At 42.4% G+C, this 16,758-nt stretch overlaps 1 protein-coding gene across 9 annotated transcripts in view; it reads left to right on the top strand.

Moving 5' to 3' along the window:
* LOC147029496 (uncharacterized) overlaps nt 1-16,758 on the top strand; it is a 313,146-nt gene that overhangs the window by 230,679 nt on the left and 65,709 nt on the right. For all 9 annotated transcript variants that reach the window (XM_085871980.1, XM_085871978.1, XM_085871977.1 and 6 more), the window contains one exon: nt 12,644-12,771. In XM_085871980.1, the coding sequence (XP_085728106.1) occupies nt 12,644-12,771 (128 nt within the window). The remainder of the gene's footprint in view (nt 1-12,643; nt 12,772-16,758) is intronic.

Here is a 16,758-nt window from a genome sequence, read left to right as displayed (position 1 = left end):
GGGGGGAGTTGATGATGTGAAGGGGGGAGTAGGGGAAGACAGAATTGTGGTGGATGACTGGGGTTGAGGCTTTAAAGGGGAGTGTGGTGAAAGGGGGAGGGTCGGGCAGAGAGGGGACAGAGTTGGGATAGTGGGTTGAGGCTTTGGGGAGAGCTTGATGACTTCAAGTCAAGCTTTACATTACACACAATTTCCACAGGTCTCTGCTTTTTGCAAGCATTGTCACAAATGATAGACGGGTGATCATTTATGACTACAAATGGGTCAAACACCCAGGTGGACATTGTCCTGGTTTAATCTCCACAGTGGAAATGTCTTCAGGAGAGCCGCATGCCACCCTAACTCCACAATTGAGACAAGAGGGGGAGAAGATCTTAAGTATTTTCCAGTAGTTTCAGGTGGCACCATCTCCCATGTCATCCCTCTAGTTCTGGAACACAGGTTTGTGAGGCCAAAGTGGGGTTGGCTTTTCTCACCCTCGGGGAAAAAGTCTAAGCACCATAGGTCAGGCTAAATTGGACAGAATTATTGGGTAACTTGCAGTGGTGCCTTGCAATTAAATTGCAGAAATGTAATGCCAGAATTCACCAGCACAAAGCACTGCAATTGACCCAACAAGATGAGGACAGGAACCTACTGCAGGGAGTTGCTCAGGGCATGGCAGCAGCTTTTTATCCTAAATTTTTTTTTTCTCTCCTTTCTCCACCTCATCCTCCTTTTCTCCTGTTCCTTCCTTTTATTCTTTCCTCCTGCTCATCATTCTTGTTCCTCATCCTCACCATCCTATGTTTCCATATCATCGTATTTTGTTCCTCATTCTCCTTGTTCTTCTTCCACCTCCTCCTCTTCCTTTGTTGTTTTTCTTACTTGTTATTCTTCCTCCTCTCTTGTTCTTGGTCCTTGTTGTTCATCATTCTGCCTCCTCATCCTTTTCCTCTTGCTCTTGTTATTCTTCTTCATGCACTCATCTTCTCCTCCCTCCCTACTCTGTTCTTCCTTGGTGTTTATACCTTCTCTGTGCAACAAATGTGACACAATTGTGATTCCCATGCACCATTACATCAGTTTGAGTGATAGTACTTAATGCCAAAAGAAACAGGGTTGAGTCATTTATTCCCCACTGAAACTTCACTTTTTTTATGAGCACTCATTTCCTTTGGTAAGAAAGGTATCCAGGATGTATCTCCAGGGCATCTCAGAAACATCAGTACCTTCCATATAGAATATTTTAAACCACTCATGACATCATAACTGTGAAGCGAGTTGCACTTCCCAGAAATAATGTTGGTATGCTAATATTCTTGAAGAAAATAATAGAAGTATGACAATTGTATGATATAAATACATCAGTTATTTGTTTTCAAAAATATTTTTAGTTGTACTTTTAGGACTTGAATGCAGAATCAATCAATCAATTAATTTCTTAAATAATGCTTATTATTTCAAACAAAATCTTCAAGCCCTCGACAAAACTTGTTCTTCCTTCAAATCCCTTTCTGTGAGGTGAGGCCAACTGGTACTGAGATGCTGCTCTCCTCTGTCCATTACACTCCTTCACTGTCCTCCATCACCAGCCATCTTTCTCCACTCTCTATTACCTCAATCATTCTGACATCCATTTTAACAGCAGTCTTTCCTCTTTTTCAACTGATCTGCTGTCGTTGGTAAAGCTCAGCTGCACACCAATCCCCTCAGCTCCCCCAGTTTGTCCCTTATTCTTCTATCCACCCTCTTCACTACCACAATCATCCTGACCTAGTTGTTGCTGCTCAGTGAGTGCCACCATGTCCAGACTAGATGGGTATGCCAGCATTACACATGACCTCAGGACTTTCCCTTTCAAACTCCCTCAATATCTTCATATCTGCAATCAAACACTACGCTTCTCTCCATGCATTCACACCCCTCACATCCTCCTCCGTACTTCTGCCTCAACTACCGTCATCGGTCATCGTTGTACCTTGGTGCACAAATCTATTTCCCCGTCTTATCTCTTTCCCCTCTCACCCGATGCACTTATCTTCCCTACTTTTATGCATGCACGCAACAAATGCCACAGGTTTGTGATTAGTTGTGATATGCTCCTCTGCTACCTCCTTGCTGTCCTTGATCCTCCACAACTCTTGCGTTTTGACTATAAACAAATCCAATTCCGTCTTGTGGTGTCTACTTTTGTATGTAATCTTATGGGTCTCTCACTTCTGAAAGAATGAACCAGCAACGGCTAAACCGTTTCTCACCACTAGCTCCACCAGATCTCAACCCCCTACTAATGGTTGAGATGACATTAAGAGAGTGCAACTGTAAAAGGATACGACTTTCAATGACGATGAAAAGTGTAACTGATGAGGCGGTGTGGATTGTAAATCGCAGAGTTCCATCGTTGTGGAGCAAAAGTGAAGAATTGTCATTTTCCAAAAGTCTGTCTATCTTGGAGTGAGGAACAATCAGCTCTATAGATACATAAGGTAATGCAACAATGTATATTTTCATTCGAAATTAAAGGCAAAGTATTGAGCTGCATGTCTTGTCAGATGCATATCAAGAGGAGGAGATTGGGACCATACTCTGTGCAGAGCATTGGTGCTGCCCAAGTCTCCTTGGCTGTTGGGCACAATCCTGGACGGGTCGCCACTCCGACACAGTATACCAGCATACTGGCATCTCATTTTGCCTACCTCGGAAGGATGACAGGCCGAGTTAACCCCACCTGGTATTAATTCAACACGAAAATCGTGACCAATGCATAAGCCCTCGTTTCGGACTAAGTCCAACGGGGGCGAATCATATTCACAAGTTTAACATTTGGGGTGAATGTCTGGTGAAGAAATTATCCAATGTATTGTGCAATTTATCTGAGCATATGAACTTTTTGACAGTATGGAATGCTCTTGGTTATGTGTGTGTAGCTTCATAAAACAGTAAATACAGATTTACATTTTGTATGAAACTAAGTGATGGGGTGGGGGGGGGAGGAGGGCATACTTTTCTGACATAAATGATGAAGTATTATAAGATACATAGAGGCATTGAAAATAAAGTTGACAAACGATTCATTTGAAGGAGCTTGTCCACATTCATGAAACTGGTTTCATAAATCTAATGCAGCAATAATGATTTGTACAAATACAAGGGAAATGCAAATTTTGAGATGTTGTGGCAATCTATACCCAACCACTTATGGTTCCCTCTATTAAAGGCTTCAAAGTTTATTTATTTATTTATTACCTCTGCCACTGAAGGAGGTTATGTTTTCTTTCACCCCTGTCTGTCTCTGTCTGTCTGTCTGTCTGTCTCTGTCTGTTTGTCTGTCTGTGAGCAGGATATCTCAAAAAGGTGTGGTGGATTTGGACAAAACCTGGTGGACAGGTTGGGTGTGTGATGAGGACTAATTGCTTTGATTTTGGTGAAGATCCAAATCCGGATAAGATAATTTTTAAGTGATTCTTCACCATTGAGAGATGGTGCAAAAAACGATGTATCAGGATGATATCTTAAAGAGTTGTGGACGAGTTCTGATAAAACTAGGTAATGAGTTGGTTGGGTGAGAAGAACGAGCCGATTCGATTTTGGTTAAGATCAAGATCCGGCCTATCGGTGGATTACAAAACATAAACTGTTCAGCATGGCTGAATAATTGAGTATGCGCTCCACAGAGTGCCTTTCTTGTTTATTTTCTGCAAGGTACAATAGAGCAGCCAACCTTCAATTTCTCGTGGCATGGCTTAAATTTCTGGGTGTACCAATTGTAGGATTTTTGTGATTCAGTAAGTTTTTCTGGCAAAGATAATGTTTGATTTATTTCCCACGGAAATAAAACGTATTACTTTCATGTAATTTGTCTCGCCTTCATTCGTATGCAGCACAAGGCTGCAGGGTAGCATCGTTGGCTGATTGTGCGGCTGTGCCACTGATGCAATGCCCTCTGTTGGTTAGGGCTTTATAATTTTTTCATGGTGCTGGAGATAGCTTTCCTACTCTTCGCGAAGGACACTATGGCGTCTTTCATGTCCACTGACTAATCCCAGCAGATGGGACGCCCGTGTACCATCCATCCGAGGGATGGTGCACACATTGATGAATCGCCCTGCTTGTGAAACACCGGATGACAGTTTATGGCTGGGTTGAGAGTCAAACCCAGACACCTGTTCGTACCTCTGGGCTATCCTGTCAACCCTATGCTGTAAATGTCATTAAATTTTGAAGATTCTGAGTAATGTAGATTGTAGACTATAGACGTGGTGTTTACAGCCTGCGGTGATGCCAGCAGACGAAAAATAAACAAATCAAAATGCCCAGTCTTGCAGAGGAGGAGGAGCGGGGAGTTAAAAATTGCTGAAAAATATATTTTGTTGCCCCTCATCGAAAATTGTACCCACTTTGGAGCAAACGATGTCGACATTCGCTTTCATCCACACTGCCTCCACAATATAAACTACTATGTACACCAGAAATGGATTTGCGTCAGCTAAGTTAATTATGAATAAAATGGATTCAATGTTTGTGGAGTTTGCGCACCAGATGCTAATTCATTCGGAGACAACAAATGGTCAAGCAGGCACATGTATGGAAAGAACTTTCTTTTTAATCTTTATAGTTATGATGAGATAACATTATGCTTGACGCCGTGGAAACCAAGGCTGTTGATCATTTGAATCTCCCGCACTGAAGCCGAGTCTATGGGCCTATCACTTTGCCATCGCAGACAGGTCCATGGTCATTCTGTCTTCGACTGCCTCGTTTCTGGTCTTGCATCCTCTGCTTTTTCCGTGCTTTATCCCTCCTCCCCCTCCCCCCCCCCATCACTGCTCCCGCATGTTTTTTGCAGGGCACACAAGATAAATCAAACCCCTTTTATTGAAACTACCTAAATCCAGGTGCACTGCTCACTTCCATTCAAACATTCCTCTTTTGTTTTCCCACCTGTGCTACCAACTTCCATATTCTCTTCAATCTCATTCTTCCCTCCAGGTCTTCAAGGAAACTGTTCACCAACATTTCACATCCGCCCACCAATCCCTTCTCCTTCCAAATTTCCAGTTTTTCCTCCTTGGACTTTCCTTCTGTATCCATCTTGTCTATCCCATGCATCCTCTCCTGCCTCCCCATTCCCCGAACCCATTTTTTGTCCAAGTCTCCCTGCATCTTATCCTTCAATTCCACAGTTGGTACCCCCCACCCCCTCTTCCTTATCTCCACTGTTCCTTTTGTCATGTTATGTCTTGATCCGTTCAGTGTACCAGCTCTTCCATGAGCCTCGACTATGTATACAAATATACAATTATTTTTTCTTTGAAATCAGATTGACTGAAGATGTAAAGTGGTCAATTTTGACTTTTTTGTTTGTTTTTTTTTTCCTTAAACATCAGCTGATCTGGAGAATTGAAATATTTTATGTGCTCGGTTCTTAATAATGTTGATCTACATGCCAAATACAAATAAAATGTGGAAGACTGAGAATTAAAGGAATATTTACATAAGTTTCTGCACAGGGAAAAATGACCCTCATGTCCCCTTCAGCAAAAATGAATAATTTACGTTAATGGTATGTGTATACAATGCAGAAGGACGAGCCAAGTGGCTCCTTTTGTTCCGGTACAGGCTTCGGGTACTTTTGGAAGCGACTTCATGGGAGAGTGGCTTGTCAATCGTACCCTATTGGAATCCACAAGCAGAAATGAGAAGAAGGTTAACATGGCCGTAAATGAGCCACTTTGCTGATCACTTCAATCCTACGTTTGATGTATGTTATGGAACTATATTTTAGAACAAATACGAAAGGATAAAGCTTTAAACGCATGCAGTTTGATTTGTACATTTTCAGGTTGTTGCATTTGTCAACTTTTTGCATTAACTCCCATGTTAACTTTTGTGTGAAGAGGCTCGGGAATGGTTACTGCCCAGCTGTGATTCGTTAATTATGACTGGTGATGTCGGTCCGTCCAAACTAATATTTCTCTCTTCACTAAGGATATGATTATTACCCTGGCCATAGGGGAGAGGGCATTGCAATTGGGTCCATTTGTTTGTTTGTTACTTCCGAAAATAGAAGATTTTTCAAATATATTGGTTTGTCTTGTGCGTTATTCTGTCTGTCTGTCTGTCTGTCTGTCTGTTTGTTTGAATGTCCATCGCCTACAGGTCACAATTTTAACCCGATCTTCACGAAACTTCACCACATCGTAGACTTTGTCATAAGCATTAGGCCATCAGCCATGGCTCAGAAAGTGCCTGAAAATCAAGTTTCGTTCCACTCGTCGGGGAGGGGGGGGGGGTGGACAAAACCTTGATGATATGATAGTATATATCCAAATACATACGAATGCAAAAGTTCTCCACTCAAACAGCTGCAGTTATTGTAAATTTTCATCTTGAAAATCGATGCATTCCCCGCATTCTCTCATTTGAATTTTCTCCACTCTGATCACGTGTGGGCCACGTGACGCCTCGACAGCCAATAGATCGCCTGACATCGTATGCAAATTTCGTCAGACTGTCATGTGACCAGCTAAGTTGTCCAAAATGGCAGCTTCCTGCAGGGAGGAAATCACTGGCAGCTGATCGGCGATTTATCGGTAATTTTTGATGAATATGGCCAGTGAGGATGCTCCCCAGTGTATTATTCACCAGGACAATGTAGCGAACGAAGAAGTCAAACGTTTTACCTCTGTAAGATGGGATAAATGGAGAGAAAGTGTCAACAAATGGCTCGTCTTAGACGGTCACGAACGACGTTTAGCCGAGAGTGCCGGCGCAGGAGGACTAACTTCGATCATGGGCCTATTGTACCTGGAGTGCCGGCGCGGAAGGACTAACCATTGTGTAACGCCAGGGCATCGCCCCATCGAATGAACGCCATTGACCCTGCCTCGGACAGCTTTATATATAGCCGGTTAGCCACGGCCGGTGGAGCAGACAACTGGGCAGTCGAACCGGCGCTGATCGACACTTGAGGCGCACCCAGTCAGCGTGAGGATTGACTTTGCCGCATCGCGAGTCGTGTGGCGTCTTCGTCTGGGAAGAGCAACCCTCGCCCCGCCATCGTGAGAGTGGCCTTGGGCCAGCCCCGCAGGGTTGAGTCGATGTAACGGGCGCCGGGCAGTATCGTGTGTCGCAGAGAGTTTATTCAATTATATTTATATATATTTACACCCATGTAGTTTGGCTCTCGTGTTGAGGACGTTCCAGACCTCATGGGGGTGGGGACCCAGCTGCCTTACCCGTCACCGCATCAGCCCCGAGACGGCCCCGACTACTACAATAGGGAAAGCGGGGTTACCTAATTTTGGCTTTTCGTGGGAGTTGCAGGTATACAACATGTCCAGCAATTTTCGATGCAGAGCGCAGTTTTTTGGCGATGGTTCATACATGCAATCATCAACAATCGCAGAGTCATCATGCATGGTTTGTGAACAACGTTTCTCATCCCCACGTATTCTTTTTGCATTGATGAAGCGACGGTAGCAAGTGTCGTGATAGCCCAGATGACTGACTAGGGATTTCTTCACACTCAATATACACTCGTGCACTCTCGGCTAAACGTCGTTCGTGACCGTCTAAGACGAGCCATTTGTTGACCCTTTCTCTCCATTTATGCCATCTTGAAGACGTAAAACGTTTGACTTTTTCGTTCGCGACATTGTCCTGGTGAATATACAATACACTGGGGGAGCATCCTCACTGGCCATATTCATCAAAAATCACCGATAAATCACCGATCAGCTGCCGGTGATTTCTTCCCTGAAGGAAGCTGCCATCTTGGACAACTTAGCTGGTCACATGGCAGTCTCATTCTTGCCAACCCTTTTTGAAGGAAAAGCGGCAAGCTAGCATGCGACGCAGTTACACGCGTCCCTAGAGGGGTCCGGGGGCATGCCCCCCCCAGAAAATTTTCAAAAAAATGAAGCAAAATGATGCAATCTCCTGCATTTTGAGACCACAGTTAGCTGAAATATATCAACATATTTTTAGAGTGAAAAAGAGAAAACTTAACATGGTTGATCTACTCACCAATCTTTATTTTTCTAAGACATGATCATCAGTCACATTTCCATAAATTACTCACTGTCCAAGCTCTACATGTATGTGCCCATACATGTACACACGAGTTTACATAAACTCACTGATACATCTTTATGAATGAAATGACTGGCCATTCTGATTTCATAACATATTTACAGTTTCACACGTATTTACAGTTTTCATGTTTGAAACATTAAGATGCACATTTAGCTATTCAGAGCCTGGTCGGTGGCAGATTTGGCCTTCTTACGAAGGTTGGCATCTGGCTTCCACGAGAAGCAGCTGACTCCATCCGGCTTGAAGATGTTAATCTTCCCTGCCAGCAAACCACACAGAGTGTTTCTGACGCCATGGCTGTCCTCGTACACACTTGACTTGGTGTGACCTTCCTTGCCGCGTCCCAACGTGCTCCTCTGATCAGTTGTCATTTTCTTGACCATGCTGAAAAGGGACTCACAGTGGGCGTTACTGTGAGGGATCAGCAGACGTGTTTGGCCAGTCTACAGAGCGATGGGTAAATAGGATGGCTGGTGCAAGTGGCAAGGTCCGTCATCTTCTCCATGGCTGCCCAAAACGCATCCACCCTCTCATCTGGGTCATATGCTGGCAGGGTGACATCTGACTGATATGTGCAGAACTCTCTGCACAGCGCATCTCTGTTCTCTTCTGGGGCAACAGATGCAGGGAGCTGTTCAACCAGTGTAAGTATGCTCTGCATGGAAGCTGTCTTGGAGGAGGCTGGGTCCACGATGACCGCATTCCTGATCAAAGGGTTCTGGAATGGGAATTTGTCCGTCATATAGGTCAGGGAACCAACGTAGAACATTCGGACCTCTGCTCTGAATTTTGTCACTCCACTGGTCCCCTCAAGGGCGTTCTTCACAATGAGCTGCATTGCCTGGAAACCGACAAATAGCTCCCTGTTCAACCTCTGGTTGTCCTGTTCAGTGACAGCTTGTATCCTAACAGCTTGTATCCCCCATAACTGATGGAGAAGTCTGATCGACACATATCACAGAAGCCATGTCCGTCTCCCTTACGCGAAGCCTTGATACACTTGAACTCTGTTGTCCAACTTGGCTTAAACTTGTTGACCCAGCGTGGGGGTGGTTTTTTCTTTTCTGGTGTTTGCATTGTTGTCGTGCACTGAAGCGATGAGTACTCTCTGTTAACTGCAGTCTTTGATCATGAATGGAAAATGGCGCGTTGTCTTGAAATAAATTCCCGCTGTTTCCTGTCGTCCCATTGGTCATGCTTGGTTTGGAAGCAATAACCAATCGCTGACGAGATAAGAAATTAAGGTGAGGCAGGAGTTTTGTAGAATGTAGAAGCAGCCGCGTGTAATACGATCTTGGCGGTGAGAAATGAACGCAAAACTGAAAAAACACAACTATTTATTTTTTTCCAATAACAATTTCCAAATGCGGTATGTCTGACTAATAAAATCGGTAGGCGTTGGGAGCTATAGAAAATCTGTAGGCTACCGCGCGAATTGGTAGGGTTGGTAGGTACGCAGTCTGACGTAATTTGCATACGATGTCAGCCGATCTATCGGCTGTCGAGGTGTCACATGGTCCACACGTAATCCGAGTGGAGAAAATTCAAATGAGAGAGCGCGGGGAATGCATCGATTTTGAAGATGAAAATACACAACTGCAGCTATTTGAGTGGAGAACTTTTGGAGATGTATGTATTTGGATATATACTATCATATTACCAAGATTTTGTCTACCCCCCCCCCCCGATGAGTGGAACGAAGCTGCACGATACAGCTTACGGCTGATGGCCTACATGACGCTTATTGTTTGAGGTCAAAAGGTCTATAAAGTCACATTTCTGAAATCCTCAATTTTCATCCAATTGACCAGAAATTTAAAGAGGAATTACATATTTGGTGATTTAATTCAACCACCAATTATTTTTTAAGATTAAATTTGTTTCATGGATTTCACAAGTATCATGCTATGCATGACATCTTTCTTGTTTGTCTGTCTGTCTGCACATAATGTCCTGATGTCGGCCACAAACACCACCTTGTAGTAACCAATATTAAATGTTGTCTTTTTATATATACATTTTTTTTCCAACCAAATACTTATATGAAGTATGTGCCATTACAATGCGGGCCTGTCGAGTAACTACGTACTATGAGAGTGTGAGTATGTCTACAAAGGAAGTACGATTTAAAAGAATGTGAGTGTGTATAAAATATACGTATAAAGACCATGTGTGCATCTGTAGAGTCCTTATTACAAAAATACGTGTATCTATAAAATACATACAATTGGAACGTGAATCGATACAATAAAACCAAAAAGGTCTGTTTGTCGACGATATGAACCTAAACCTACTCTGTCAATGCATCATCTACATACCACACAAACACCGCAATCAATCTCTGATTGCTCTTTCTAGTTTTAGTACACAGTGCCTTCAGAAAGTATTCATACCCTTTGACTTTTTCACCTTTTGTTGTTGCAGCCTGAACTTAAAATAGATTAAGTTGAATTTTTTTGTCACCAATACACAAAATACCCCATATATTGTCAGTGGAAGTTATTATTATTATTACTTTTTGGGGATTAAAAATAAAAAGCTGAAATGTGCTGACTCAAGTATTCAACCCCTTTGCAATGACACTCCAAATTGAGCTCAGGTGCATCCAATTTCCTTTGATCATCATTGAGATGTCTCTACAACTTGAGTGGAGTCCACCTGTGGCCAATTCCATTGATTTGAACATGATTTAGAAAGAAACACACCTTTCTATATAAGGTTCCACAGGTACATGTCAGAGCAGAAACAAAACCATAAAGTCTAAGGAACTGTGCATAGAACTCAGATATAATTGTGAGGAGGCAGAGATCTGGGGAAGGGTCTTAAACAATTTCTAGAGTGTTGAAAGTTCCCAAGAGCACAGTGAGCTCCATCATTAGGAAATGGAAAGAATATACAACTACCCAGACTTCCTAGAGCTGGCCATCTGACCAAACTGAGCAACCGGACACGAAGGGCCTTGGTCAGGGAGGTGACAAGAACCAAATGACCACTCCGACAGAACTACAGAGTTCCTTGGCTGAGATGGGAGAACTTTCCGGAAGGAGAACAATCTCTGCAGCACTTCACAAATCTAAACTTTATGGTAGAGTGGCCAGGTGGAAGCCACTCTCGAAGAAAAGGTACATGACTGCACACCTGGAGTTTGCAAAAAAGGCATGCGAAAGACTATTCTGTGGTCTGATGAGATGAAAATTGAACTCTTTCACCTGAATGCAAAGCGCTACATCTGGTGGAAACCTAGCACAGCAGCTCATCACGGTTAACAACATCCGTACCGTGAAGCATGGTGGTGGCAGCATCATGTTCTGGGGATGCTTTTCAGTGGCACAGATTGGGAGACTTGTAAGGATAGAGAGAACCATGAATGGAGCCAAAAACAGGCAAATCCTTGAGGAGAACCTGCTCAGAGTGCAAAAGACCTTTGACTGGAGAAAATTTACATTCCAACAGGACAATGACTCCAAGCGTACAACCAATGCACCACTGTAATGGCTTCAGAACAAGAACATGAAAGTCCTTGAGTGGCCCAGCCAAAGCCCAGACGAATCCCATTGAGAGTCTATGGAAAGACTTGAAGATTGATGTTCATCGATGCTCCCCATCCAACTTGACAGAGCTTGAGCAAATCTGCAAAGAAGAATGGGAGAAAATCCCAAAATTGAGATGTGCAAAACGGATATAGACATACCCAAGAAGACTCGAAGCTGAAATCGCTGCCAAAGGCGCTTCTACAAAATATTGACTCACGGGGCTGAATACTTATCTAAATCGGATCATTCTGTGTTTCATTTTCACTGAATTTGTAAATATTTCTAAAAACATTTCACTGTCATTTTGGGGTCTTTTGTGTAGATTGGTGACAAATTTAAATTTAATCCATTTCAAACACACCAAAAATAAATAATCCAAAAACATATTTCCAGGCTGTAACACACCAAAATGTGAAAAGCAAGGTGTGTGAATACTTTCTGAAAGCACTGTAGTTTTACTTAGTTTGTCGACTGTGCAAGGAGTTCCACACTTTTTGATAACTTTTTTTTTTCTCATGGTACCCACCTAAAATACCCAGGTGCACAAATGCAACAAAGTATGTTTGAGGAGCACTCTTGAAAGTCTCTTCCTACTGTATATTCATCGATTTGATTGCTAATTTCTGTCCCTGCTCATGTTCTTTACTTGAAAGTTACCATTTATCTGTGATGGAGTGGCAACTTTTTCAGGGCTAATTTGAGTCTTGAAGCATTCACGACTTGCCTTGAGTGCCCAACACTTTGCCAAAGGCAATAGGTATCTGTTGTTACCAGAAGGGCTGCGTGCTTTAAAAAAATACATCGCGAAACATTCTTGCCATGTTGTCCTTGATGTTGATGAAGGCTTTATTGTGCTGTACTTAATCTTGAATGCCTTGTTCTGTTTTAATCTTGCAAGGTACAGCAAATTTGGGGTTGCTGCAAATGTGGCATGAATGTGAAGTTATTTTTTAAAAAATTTCCTCGTTATGAAGTTTCCATCATATTGAGGAATGTCATCGTTATTTTTCTCGACTGTGGATTGTGCACAGATTTTGTCATGGTGGTGCCACTGACTAAGCAGCTTGACTCGACCGTGCAGAAGGCTCGTGCTCAACTGATAGTGAAGTCAAAGCGCCAGAAACCAAGCCGCAGTCATCTTCGCAAAGGTGACAGTGAGGTATGATGTTTATATTCTAAATACATCCACATTAATTGCATGGTTAATGGTAATAGAGTCCATCCATGTGAACCCATCAATAATAAGGAATTTCGCAATCACACCACCTGCAAAAAAAATTTTTTGTATGCCTGGACACCTTTCATGAAAACTGTTCCTCTGCTTCTCCCCACTTGTGGAAGTAGGTGTCTGATGAATGAAAAGTTAAGTGTTCATGCTAAGGTAGAGCCAGTCGGCTGGTTCCTTTGGATACATGACCCCCTTTTGCCGAGTTCAGGCTTGCACCAACGGTTTTGGCTAAGCTGGCAGGATTTTGCCCATTTAGATCACAGAAGCCAAGTGAAAGCTGCACACTTACAATTAAAAAGGTTAATGCAAGGCTGGTCAAAATGTAAATCAACGGGATGATGATATAAACAGTGCTGCAATCATTTACAATAAGGACACTGGGTATGGATTCCCATGTAAGACCACAAGAAATATGCATGTACGTAATAATAACAAACTTCCTCTTAGCCACAAATCGGTGTACAATCGAAGGCTTCAGGATTGGCAGGGATGAAAGCAAAAGTGTAGGAGAGAAAATAAAGTACAGCAGACCCCTCCCCATTTGCCTGGGTTATATTCTTGAAAAACTCCGTGTTGGGTAAAACCTCGATGCGCAAAGTTAAGACCTTGTGGCAATAATAGGGTTTTGGGAACCAACTCTAAGATTTATCAACTTTTTTTTTTCCAAAACTTTGAAAATTAAAAAAAAAACACTTAAAATTGTACTTTCTTTTGATGATTATGATTATGGAAGTCGTTCGAGGTTATTGAGATGTCAACGTCCCTGGCTTGGGGTTGTCAGGGCCATCAGATTTTTTTGAAGAAGGAGATGATCTTTGTCTGCTTCACCTTGTTCTGCATGTCCTTATAGACCTCTGTATAAGGTGCCATGACTGTGTCCATCTCGTGCTTAAATTTCAAGCACCTCTCCATGAAGACTAGTGAAAACCTTTCAAAATATGAGCCTCATTCTGCTTTATCCCAACTGTTCTCTTGCATGCTTCTTAACTTCATCTTATCCCACCTCCCCCCCCCCTCTAGTCTGGGCACCCTGTGCTGAAAAAGGTGGTAACCCAAAACAAATTACAGTCGTTTTCAAACCTGTTTTTGATGATTCCTAATGTACCTGGGACTATCCTATTAAAAATCTACCAAAATCTATTCAATGGAACATTTACTTTTTTTTGAGAAAACTTACCCCCACCCGTAAAATTCAAAAATTTGAATGTCGAAAATGAAAAATAACAAAAATGTGTTTCAGTCTTGTAAACAATAGTTTAATATATGACAGGAGCATCAGATATTTGCACTGGAAGTTAAAAACATAATCTAAACCTATAGAAATACTTGATATGGGTCAGAATGATTCCACATTCGTAAAATTGGCGGTGACCGGGCTCCGCGGGCGGCTGGCCACAGTACGTACCAGTAACATTTCACATATTGAAGTCTCGCGTTTATAAAATTTATGTAACTTTAAATAGTACATTATATAACAGTGTTACACATCAAGTACATCTGTATACACCAGGGTTAAACAATCACAATTGAAGCTGAATCTGTTGTGAAACATCGGGAGGCCACGGCCATCTAAAACTCAAATTAACGCTCTGTTGGGTCTTCCTCCGAGTCTGTGTCAGCCGACAGTGAAATGTTTGCACACACCCCACAACATTCACCGCAGGCCATGGAACAATCCAATCCATTTTTTCGGCAGATACATCTCAAACTGTAGCACCCTGTTTCACAATTACACCGTATCACTTTCAGTAACTTTTGTGGTGCTGGTGTATTGTCGGTCAAAATTGGGGCCAGTTTCCCTTCACTCACTTTCCAGCCCCATTGATCTGGAGGTACTTGGTCACCATGGCCGAACCACACTTGAACCTGTTGATCCACTCTGAGGCTGTGATATTTAGCTGCAGCTGATGTTGGAGGCAGACTGCACGGCTGACTGCCTTTCCTGAGAATATATGTACCACTGTGTTCTCAGCATACACTACTTCCAACAGCTCCTGAAGGCCTGATCCACTAATCAGGTGGCCAATGGATCCCAGGAAGCTCATTTTTGTATGGAAGCCTCCCAAACGAACGACAGTTGGTTGCAATTCATGAAGATTCTCTACCATTATGTGTGCCTTCCACCATAACGGTTGATCAAATGTCACCATTGGGTATGCTTGGTACTGACTTGCATGGGAAGATATGAATTTTAATGTAGAATAAATGCAGGTGAGATCATTTGGATCCAAATCAATCATGGGGAGAAACATGACCGACGACACACCAGGATGTTCTCCTTTGTGGATGAGCTGTATGAATCCAGACCACTGGGGTCTTGGGACTTTCAGCAGCAGCGATGACTTCCAAAGTAGATCTACATCTGCACATGGTTCTTTCGCATTTGGGTTTGTTATTGGCTGGTAGAGGAGAGACTGGAGGCTATCTCTTTCTGAGAAGAAGTGCTGAACATTTATCCGTCCAACAGAAGCAATATCACCAGATGTGACTTTCACTCTTGGAATGGTTCTTGATGATTTTGTCCCGGGTTTCACCATAGCAATAATTCCCATACCGTGGAACGTACCCTTGCCGTCAATACTTCTCACATTGTGGTCAACATTCTCAGCAGAATATTGTATAAAATTGTTTGCACTGAAGTTTTGAATCTCTGTGCCATGTGCAACTGAAGAACTTCTTTCGTACTTCTTCACTTCACTGTAAGAGCAGGAAAACCCATGGTGATATAAAGAATCCACCAAAAATTTTGATTGGAAGTGGTTGTGCATTTGAACACCCAAACCAATTTGTAATGGTGCCAGAAGGGTACGAGGCTGCGTTGCCTGCATGATTGCTTGTCCTATTGAAGCAATTTTGGTGCTTCGATCTTTTCCACAGAATATTGTGTTTAACAACTGCTGCAAGGATGGTGCCACGAACTCCAGTGCTGTTTCTGTTGATATTTCGGCGGCAGTGGGATAGATGTTCCTGGTCTGATCAAGGTCTTTTATGTCCTGTTTTATGAACTTAGCTGCTGCTTCAATTATGTGGGTCTTCTCATCCTTTTTGTCTTGCATCGTTTGTTGATGAAAATTATGTAGGATGTTGGAAGCGGTGGTGTGAAATGTTACTACATTTTGTTTGTCATTGATCTCTGTGATGGTTATTCTTTCACTGAAATGTTTTTTTTTTTAGTTCAGATTTCATATGTGGAAAGCTGTACGGATCTATGTCAGTATCTTGGAGATATTCTTTCATCTTGCTTATCAAATTGTTGATGGTCACCTGCTCGTCATCATTGTTTTAAAGATACTCTACTACTGCTTGAAAAGCTCCGGATTTTTTTGAGTCCTTGTTGTGATATACTGCAACACCACAAATGTTGTGATATACTGCATCTGCAGCAGACAGGTCTTGAACAAAAAGCACCCTACCTCTTACAATGTCAGCCCATTCTCCCTTGAACTCATCACATGCCTTCAGTATTTTGTTCTGGAAATCCATTGTTCAAAGAGGAATAAGTTTATGTTCTGATTTCTTGCCTTTGTATACATCTGGACAACCACACAATACACAATCCTCGTCATAACTGAATGTAGTTTCTTTTGATCTAAGTGTGTGCTGAAGATGATGATCCTGTTCACCAGAAAGATTACGTTTGTTGTGATACAGGATTGATCTAGGGTAGGTATAGTCACTTCTGCACTTCACATGGACAGACTGGCCAGCTGCGATTGTTCTATCTATGCCTCTGGCTTTTAGGATACCATCACATCCCTTTTGTGTTAATGTAACAGTTCGCTCTCCACCTGACACTGTTTTTTGGCAAATTACACAGTCATCCATCTTGATGTTTCACTTCAGACTTTCTGCAAAAAAAAAATCATCAATAAATCATTACTAAACCGATCTCACACAGTGTAAAACTTTCAGAGCTAC

Source organism: Eptatretus burgeri, chromosome 3, assembly GCF_056783735.1.
Source record: "Eptatretus burgeri isolate ZD-2024b chromosome 3, Ebu_testis_v1, whole genome shotgun sequence".
NCBI classification, from domain to species: domain Eukaryota; kingdom Metazoa; phylum Chordata; class Myxini; order Myxiniformes; family Myxinidae; genus Eptatretus; species Eptatretus burgeri.
The sequence above is the reverse complement of the archived record's forward strand: the minus strand, read 5'-3'. Positions and strand labels throughout refer to the sequence as shown.